Consider the following 9,965-nt stretch of genomic DNA (forward strand, 5'->3'; position numbering starts at 1 on the left):
GTCCCTTAGTCCACACAATGAAAAGACCATGGTCAGTGCCAGTTACCCGCATCTGAGTGTAATATTTGTGAGAGCGCTTTATACACTGTTGGAACAGAACATGTGAAATGGCTATGAAACACCTGTGAAAACTTTCACAGGGTTGTCACATATTGTTTTTCACATGTTGTTGTAATACAAATTAATTTCACATGCAAGAGAATGTGAAATTATATGATCTGCAGATCTGAAAATATGCATGTGATCCGCATGATCCAACCTTTGTGAAAAATATAACAAAAAAATTTGAAACATAAAAACATAAGCATTTGAGTATAAAAATAGTTTCATTAAAATAAAAATGATGTTTGATATATAATCTTTAATAAAAATATGATTCTACCACTTATATCATACATTTCTATATAGGGTTTATTGATATAATAAATTAAAGGCGCTCAAGAAGCGCATATGTTTAGTCCAAAGAAGTAAAATGGACGGCATGAGGACAGGAGAGATCATACTAAAGTTATTAATAATTCATGAGTTCAACCATGTGATCAGAACGGACCAAGGAAATAAACTTGTATAGAAAATCAAGAAAGGGTATTTCCCATGAACTTTGAAAATTTGTCAAAAGCGAAACGTAAATCCTCATTACATGTATACATGGGAAATTATGCGCATGATGATCAGAAGGGCCTAAGGCAGTTTTCATAACTTTCAATTTTTGTACACCTTCGATTATCTTATTTAAAGTTTTTGGTTTTATTAGTGGTGAAGGTTTTTAATGACATAAAAAAATTCGAACCATAAGTTTTATTAAAAACTTTTACATTTGAATAAACACTGCTGCTCGTTTTTATATATAGTACATAATATTTCTGAACGACTGTTTTCATTGACCTTTTTTGTTCAGTTTCAAATCTGCTGTATATATAGCAAAAACCTATCACGTGATTGCAAAGAAATAGAAATAGTTTTAAGACAATGTTGCCTTGTCGATCGTTATCGATCACAATAAACTAATATTAGATTATTTCAAAGATATGGGTTTTCGATTGTTCTAAGAATGAATTTGAAAATCCCATGAGCAAAAGGCTGAATTATCTTAAAATTCATCAGAAGAGATTCAAGATACATTCCACAATTGGTCTGATTTAATTCACAACCGACAATACGTTTTTTTTGTTGGTTTGTTTATATTAATGAATTCCCCGAAGGGCTGAATATGTCCCGTAAAATACGGCCTCATTTATCCTCCAATTAGGAGGCTCAATATAGTTTTCAATATCGTTTTCAATATATATATACATTTATAGACTTCAATATATGAGAAATGAGTTCGTTTTGGATGAGACTATCTTGTGGAGATAGCACTGTCGTGCGCTGTTACTTGGGCCCAGACTTGATTAAGATGGCGGAAAATTTGTTGTAGCAACTTGAGCCATGAGGAAAAGAATTGATTATGATTTATACGATGATGCAATACACGAGTGAAAATGGCATACACCATTTTATCGGAAGTTTATTGCAGTGAACATGACTGAACATCAGGCCTGTATAGTTGACAGGAAGCATTTTTTTGTGGCACGATTCCAACAATTAACCCCATGGGGGAAGGTCTAGTGGCCCACAGCAGCACGTCAAAAATTGGCCAGCCGTTTTGTTTTTGCAACTCGCTGTCAAGATCGGCCATGAAAACTCTTATTCCACTGCTTAGAGATGTATAATGAAAGCTCTAACAATTAAATGAACTGATAAATTCAGAAAATTAAAAACTTGCTGCATAAAATGCGAAAAATAATTCACCCTACCAGGGGAGGGGAAGTGGCCCACAGAAGCACGACACCAATTGGTCATTGTTTTTTTTTTTGTTTTTTTTTGCAATTTCGCTGTTAAGATCGGCCATGAAAACTGTTATTCCACTGCTTAGAGATGTATAATGAAAGCTCTAACAGTTAAATGAACTTATAGATTCAGTAAATTAAAAACTAACTGCATAAAATGCGAAAAATGGTTCGCCCTACCAGGGGAGGGGAAGTGGTTCACGCTACGCGATAGCATAGTGGTTAGCCGTCTATCGACGGACTAACCACAAAAATCAATGCCAGAATTAATTATATCAAATCAATAAATAAAATTTGTGAAATATATTCTAAAACAAATTATTGAAGGTTTCTTGATGACAAGAACTATTCTCATCTAATTATCATAGTCATATCAATTTAATTATAACTTCATCCTAAACAACTCTCATTATTATTATTATTTTATTTACTTTTCATGATAAATTTGGTCTTTCATACAACAGGCTCAATTCATTATCATCATCATCTTAAATATAAGTTATTTGAAAAAAATAACTTTAATCAATGCATTTTTGTTTAAAAAGAAAAAAAAAGTGTCTGTATAGCCTTACCACCATTTTCATAACTACGCGCCTGACTGATCAAAGTCCGTTTGTCGAGTTTGATGATTCTGTTCCGCCAATCAAACAACGTGAGCGGGACTAAGGCGAGAATCCTCGGGAATCCAAGATGGTTGCCAGTTATCCAGAAGCTCTACGTTGGAGAGTAATTTATTTGTCATATGGAGAAGGGTTAAGAGTGAGTGAAATATCGCTGATTCTGAAGGTCAGCGAAACGTTTGTGAAGAAAATCATACGTATTTACAATAGAACACATTCTGTGAACGACAATTCTCATCGTGGCGGACGACCAAGGATGCTAGATGGTAGGTCAATGTTCAGCTTAATTTTGTGATCATTATCGTGATAAAGCAGTTAATTGCTTGTTTATCTTTGCAGCACATGATATTTTGCTCGTAAAATCCATAATAGACCAATATCCAGAAGCCTACGAGGACGAAATCAGTGAATGGTTACGCCATGTAACTGGAAAACACATCAGTGTTCCCTCAATAAGTAGACACTTGAGACAAATTGGATTTTCGAAGCGAAAGGTTAGTTTTATTATTCTAATAATTATTTCTACAATAGCTGAATTTATATTAGAAACGAAAAACCGTCTGTACAGGAAACTAGTCTTTTTTCCCCTGCCAAAACGACGAGAAAGTTGGACGAAAAATTCTTCATAGACATAGACTATTTCCTTGTGTATTCTGTATTGTGTATTCCAAGCAAACTGTTGGAGCATCAAGTTTGCCACATAATAGATGATTTCTTGGATGAGTTTTCTCTGAAAAGCCCATGCATTTACAGGAGTATGCTACCTAACCTATAGCCCTTTTTAATTGCAAAAATATCCAGGGAGAGACTCGTGAACTTTTACAAAAATTACTCAGATTTCAAACCATCATAAAGTGTTATTTTATTACTATATTGTATAGCTCAATGTCATTGCAAGGCAACGGGATGAGAGGAATCGGGCAGAATATCGCCATAGAGTTAGTGCTTTCATTAGGAACCAGTTATTGTTCGTTGATGAATGTGCCAAAGACAGTCGAACTTTCCAGGTAAGGGCCTGCAGTTGGACTTAAACCACATCACTACATAGGAGGACACAAGTAGAATTAGCTACATGGTACTGATCTTTCCGATACATGCTAAAACACATTCTTTTTGCAAACTTGACTACAAGCATGTAATTCAGCGTCGATTATCAATATAATTTCCTGAATAGGGGAAGGAATGATATTATCAAAAAAGTTATTTTTAATGTATACAAAAATTTATGAAATTGGTAAATAATTTCGGTAATTAAGTTTGGTAAATCAATTTGTCTGTACCTGATATGTAGAAAACCAAGGTCCAAGAATGACTTTGTAAAATTGATGTTTTTGTTTTCAGAGGAGATATGCAAGGGACCTTGTTGGGACAGGCCGAATCTCAATAAAAGGCAACTTCACAAGAGGTTCTAGATATAGCGTCCTTGCTGCTATCAGTGTTGATGGAGTGATAGCTTCTCATGTGATAGACGGAGCTTATGATAGAGAGCAATATGAATTTGCTTTTCTGCAGTTTATTTTACCACACATTGGAAGATTTTCAAGACAGGAGGCAAATTCTGTAATAATAATGGATAACTGCATCATCCACTATTCAGATGTTGTTACCAATGCAGTGCGAAACAAGGGAGGAATCATAATGTTTCTACCGTAAGTTTAAATAATTTTAGTGTAGGGGCAAATGGAGTTAAAAGCCTTTCTTAGACAAAATTGGGTGTCTTCTTTTTCTTAGGTATGCTTTTTTTTGCATGGTTCTTATGATATCTTATAATGATGGACAAATCCCCCATCTCTAATATCATTATCATGGGTCCATCCTTGGAACATGATATTTAGAAACATGTGAAGCACATGCCCAGTATAAATGTAATAAATCTTCTTCTAAACAACTTTTACTTCTTTCTTATAGGCCTTATTCACCTGATTTTAATCCAATAGAAGATTGTTTCAACTTCTGTAAGAAATGGCTTCAAAGAAATCAGGAAGTATGTTACAGATATCCAAAACGTTGCTTTGAAATTGCCCTAAACCAGGTAACTATTAACTAGACAACATAAATACAAAGTAGCATTACACCTCAATGAAGCAGATAACCATTAGAACAAACAATAAACATAGTAAACCAAACATGCAACATGCACATGGCAAGTACAAAATTTATCTAATATGATAATTTTTTCCCTTCATTCATGACTCATGAAGTGTTCAAAATCATCATAGGTGTGAATTCTCACGCCCATTTGAATGTTTTGTAAACTGATTCTTAGTCACGGTCAGTGGTTGCATACAAGGTGGCCATGCCAGGGATAACAAGGGATATGGGCTAAAATAAGTGTTTGATTCGTGAAATGTCAAAGTTCAGTGGGTGAGTCATTTTATTTAATAAAACGAGAACTGTTGAATTTGAATTGCGTGATGTCATCCCCCTTTGGCCACCCTGTGTATACTATGTAAAACAAACATTACCATTTGTATTCACACTATATCTCAACAGGTTACTCAAGCTCAAAGCATTGGATTTTTTGAAGACTGTGGTTACTTATAATTCCACAAATAAAAAGTATAACTTATTTCCTATATAGAAATTAAGTCAAGCAACATAAATGGATAAATAAAATAGATAAATAAAAGCAACATGAGAATAAATTGAGTGTGTCAAGTTTCAGAACTTGTTTTAGCCTTACTTTCCAACACAGAGCTATAGCAATAATGTACTCTACCATTACAAATATAAAGAGAATGTAATGCAAGAACTATATTTAACAACTGCATGGGAATGTTTTAGAAGTCTCTTATGTAAAACTTGTATTCAGAATACTTGATGTAGAAACTGACATTTCTCCCTTAATAGCATGAATGACTGCTTCTTTATCACTCTCTGCATGTATACCTAGCCCCTCTAGGATACTATTACTGATATGTGGATTACAGAGACAAACCAACAATGATCCATCCACCTCTGCTCTAAGAAAACGACTTTCTAGATGGGACAGATTTGATTTCCTCAACAATGTGCAGCAGTCATCTTGAGTAAAATTCAAAAGTGGTTTCTTGTAAGCTTGATCTGGGCTCTTTGGAGTTGAAGTTAAACTGGATCTTGAGAGCTGGAGAAAGAATCCAAACATGTACTAAAAGAACACCTGCTTTTTTAAAGATTCCAACAGATGACATACATTTCAACCCAAAATAGTGTAACCATGCACAACCCTAACCACCCCTTATTTTTACTACAGTCAAACAACTATTAAAGGGATATCCTGATCAAACATTAAAAAGACACTCTTGGAGCATGCACTGGGTTGCCTTAAGCATTATTGTATGTGTAAAAGTTTTTCCTGTTATGATGTCACAGAGTCCCATCCCTTCTCATTAGTATTCATGCAACTAAGATGAAAATACCTGTTGTTGATGCATTGGAGAATTGGCCACCATTATAGCCATCATGGAATTTTGAAAGACTTCAGCTCGTTTTGATTCTATCTCCATTCTCTGCTGATTTTGGATAAACATTGCTTTTAGGAGATCATCAGTTGTGATAGGTGTAGCAGAGGGTGTAGCACTTTGTGGAGAAAGGCGTGGTGGTTTTGGTGGTACACCAACTTGTTCTATAAAATTCTGCCATATTGGCTCCTCCCCAATACCACTTGATTTTCCATCAATAATTTCATCAGTCCAGAGTTTGAGATGTTTGACTCCATACCGGTTCAAGGTCCCTTTTTTCTCCAGGTCTCTGACCAAAGAACAGTGAATATTATTCCACAAGTCATTGTCCTTTTTCACTTTTGATGGCTGCTGTACAAAATCAACTTCCCTTGAAAAGTCAAGTGATCTTTTTCTGTTTGAAGAATTATTGCTAGTAGCAGTAGAAATATCTAAGATCAAAGAGAATGACAAACAATTATTTAGATTTCTTGTCTGTAAACGAAAAAAATGGTGTTCTCATATTGTTTTACAAAAAAAAAAAAAAAAGGATCTTTAGAGATAACGTGACTTATGTCTCAGACTCGTGAGGACTCACGAGTGTGAGATCCCCATTTTGACCTTGCAGTGCAAAGGGAAAATGTAAAGCAAAAATAACAAGGCATTGAAACTGAGCTCGCCGTTTGTTCAATAAAATGTTCTCTTGTGTTCACAAAAAAGAACCAAATGATGGACACTCTTGGCCTGTAGATAAATAAACAAATGAATTAAAAAATAAATAAATGTTATATCTAGTAATTTGGTTTGCTAGCAAAAGCTAATTTGACTAACTTGTGCTTATCACACGAAATCTACAAGGAAGCTCTTTACCACCAGACAACACTGTCTCGTTACAACCAGATAACAAAACAACTCGTAATTATTGTTTGGAACATTACTTATCTAGATAGTACACGAATCTTCATCTTTTTGTCAAATTGAAGTGTATAGCAAAATAAAATACGATATAAAAAGCAGCTGCAAGGGCAAATGAACGTAGTGTGTCAAATCTTACCTGATCCAGTCGTACTAACAGCAGCACAAGCTATTCGTATTGCTTTGGCATGTCCTTTCGCGTCCTTGTACTCTTCGAAGCAACATCTCAAATCATCGTCTGTATTCAATGCTACTAATTGCTTGTTTCCCTTTCTTATCCAACATAGTCCGTTTGACGGAACAAATACCGTGGAGGAACTAGGGTCCATGGTCTTGAGCATGTTCTTCAAGCCATCCAAAGTAATCTGTCCCGCCACTAACCCATGTAAAACAACAGAGGTATTCGACAGCTTCGCATCCTTGTTTTTCTCTCTTGCAAATGGGAAGACAAACGCTTCCGTTTCCCGTTCGCGACGGCGGGCCGCTACACGAGGTGATCTTCGGGGAGTAGTAGCTGAACGATCAATTTCTGTAAAAGTGCGAAAAATTAGCTAGCTAGATCCTTTTATTTTCTGAAGATAGGAGTTGGGAGAAAAAAATGAGAGGGTATGAGACTTAAAACAATCAATAAGCAAAGTAAATAAAAGAGGAAAATAATGTATACAAGATTTCAGACCAAAATCAAACGTACCGTCTGTTTTGTAAGACCAATCGGCGGCCATGATGATTGTCGCCTTTCGTTTCTTCCCTGATCCAGGCCAAGTTAATGGATATTCTTGTAGCATTGCAGGAATATCATGATCGCTATGTAAAGCTATGATAGTCTTACTGTTGCCCTTTTTCTTAAAATAGAGCTTCTTTATTTCTACTTTTCCGTGGTCACCGTCAGTCATAACGCGTGATACATAATCGTGTACACAGTCTCGAAGAGTTGCGAAAGTCCATCTTTGCGGCAGTATGAATGGCGTGAATTGTTCTCCACTTACTTTTCCACTTTTTGTTTGGAGGTAGAGTGCAACTTCTCTCTGAAAGAAGAATGATTGTCAACTATGGTAGTTTTCGTCATATATCCGATTGGCATGGCATGTACAATAATTGTCTCGTCACAAACACCACAACAATGCGCATAAAACTAGTTAAAAACATATTTAGAATAACATCTAGCATACCTCATCAGTGTCTGCATCCCAGATTTGCGTTTCTTCAGTGTCTGGAAGCTGAATTCCAACTCTTTCCTCCTCCATTTTCTACCTAACTTTCCCGCGTCGAGACAAGTCCCGCCCACTTTGTTTGATTAGCGGAACAGAATCATTAAACTCGACAAACGGACTTTGATCAGTCGGGCGCGTAGTTATGAAAATGGTGGTAATATTGATTGCTGAAATTAGATTGCTAGATAGTTAATCAAAATCAAAGTCTAACCTATTTTGGCTGGTATTCTTTTTTGTTTTGATGGTAGGTTTTCTTGGTTGTGTCCCTCGACCACATCATTAGTTAACCACCACATAAGCATATTCCTTATATTGTTTAAAAATAGTATATGTAGGCTTAATATCGATTGCTGAAATTAGACTGCTAGACAAGTTTAGTTAATAATCAAAATCAAAATCTAAACTTTTCTTAGCTGGTGTACTTTTTCGCTTTGATGGTAGCTTTTCTTGGTGGTGCCCCTCATGATCAGACTCATCATCAACCACCACTTAAGCATATCCCTTATATTTTTTCTGGTTGGCAGCATGGGATTCAAGTGTTATGCCTTTATTATTACTTATCATATTACCACTGGCTTTTTTCTTTGAACTATCTCTTTTTATTTTCTTGGTTTTCTGCTTATTACTGTTATTAGCATCATTACCAGTTGTTAGAACAAGGTTAGGTGGATTAGCATCGGGGTTAACATTATGGTTACAGTTATTTACAGCATTATTATGACTGCAATTATTGGCATTGACCTCAGAATTAGTTGAAACACTAACTGGGTTAACATTACAGTTAAGGTTATTTGTAGCGTTACTATCAGGGTCATAATTAGTTGAAACGCTAGCTGGGTGATTTGAAGCATTAGTATCACTGGAATAATCATTGTCATTGTTCTTTTTTGCCATTGCTCTATTGCACTGGTTTTCTTGCCAGTAAAACATGCTTCCAACCTATAATTGGCACAAAATTTTCGAAGTTTTGAATGAGTTAATACCAGCTGTATAATGAAGTATATTTGATTTGTCCCAACAATGCAAAACCAGTGAATTTTGATGGTAAAAGCATGAAACCTTGCGCTGTTTTTTATATGATGACCCAGCTGAAAAATCTGGAATATATATACATGTATAGTAGACGCTTGAATTGTGCTATATTTGTTTCTAACATAAATATTTGTCAATGAATAACTAATTTGCATTAATTACTATGTGGTCACCCAGGACAAAAATTGAGATGTATTGCAATAGACCGCCATCAGTATATTAAACCACCACTAGTAAATTGGAAATTAGTGCAATTGCTTAATTTAACTGGAGGTTCTTTCATGATATATCCGACTGAGAAATTAAAGTTTGCAATTTTGAAACTATAGAAAAACTTAGTAATCTATTTCATAATGCTCGCATTCATGCCCAGTTGAATTAAGTATGGGAAAAAATCTCGATTCAGTGGCCTAAGTCAAGCTGGCACGGCTTGGCTTAGGGGACGGCAATGACAAAATCGAAAATCCCAATCATTGGCATGACCACATACCGGACATCGCACTGATTGGACAAACAATTTGGCCATTATAGGAAGTTCCTAGGGACAAACACAAAATTCTATTCTTTACTACACTCCAAACTTAACGGCAAAAGCCCAAAGATCACCTGGTAGAGGACTGTGAGGTATCCAACCATTCTTGGAAGGGGCCAACAAGGCATCACGGGTATTATTCAAGGCTATTCGACACGCCTTGACCGATTGTGCATGCAAAAGTGGCCACCAGTAATTTCTGGGATACATATCCATCACTACAATCGTAGAGGGCTGACAGCAACTTTCCAGAAAACGTAAAACTGGCCCCACTAATACAGTAGGAGGAAAGATATAGGGTTGTCTCAGAACCGAACGATATTGTGACATGTCCTGTGCAAAAAGATTATCACCCAAAGAACCCGGCGATCGCCATCAAATCACACGAGTGGCCCTCTTCACCACCA

The 9,965-nt window shown here is 35.9% G+C and overlaps 1 protein-coding gene across 1 annotated transcript; it reads left to right on the forward strand.

Moving 5' to 3' along the window:
• Nucleotides 1–2,411: 2,411 nt before the first annotated feature.
• On the forward strand, nt 2,412–5,079 carry LOC116301108 (uncharacterized). The gene is made up of 6 exons (XM_031710117.2): nt 2,412–2,715; nt 2,789–2,943; nt 3,331–3,456; nt 3,791–4,098; nt 4,358–4,481; nt 4,943–5,079. The coding sequence occupies exons 1-6, from the start codon at nt 2,520–2,522 to the stop codon at nt 4,991–4,993; spliced, it is 960 nt and encodes a 319-aa protein (XP_031565977.2). The 5' UTR covers nt 2,412–2,519; the 3' UTR covers nt 4,994–5,079.
• Nucleotides 5,080–9,965: the final 4,886 nt, after the last annotated feature.

The sequence above is a fragment of the Actinia tenebrosa genome, unplaced genomic scaffold (genome assembly GCF_029948245.1).
Source record: "Actinia tenebrosa isolate PJP-AT-01 unplaced genomic scaffold, QUT_ActTen_1.0 PGA_scaffold3__52_contigs__length_22856419, whole genome shotgun sequence".
Lineage (NCBI taxonomy): Eukaryota > Metazoa > Cnidaria > Anthozoa > Actiniaria > Actiniidae > Actinia > Actinia tenebrosa.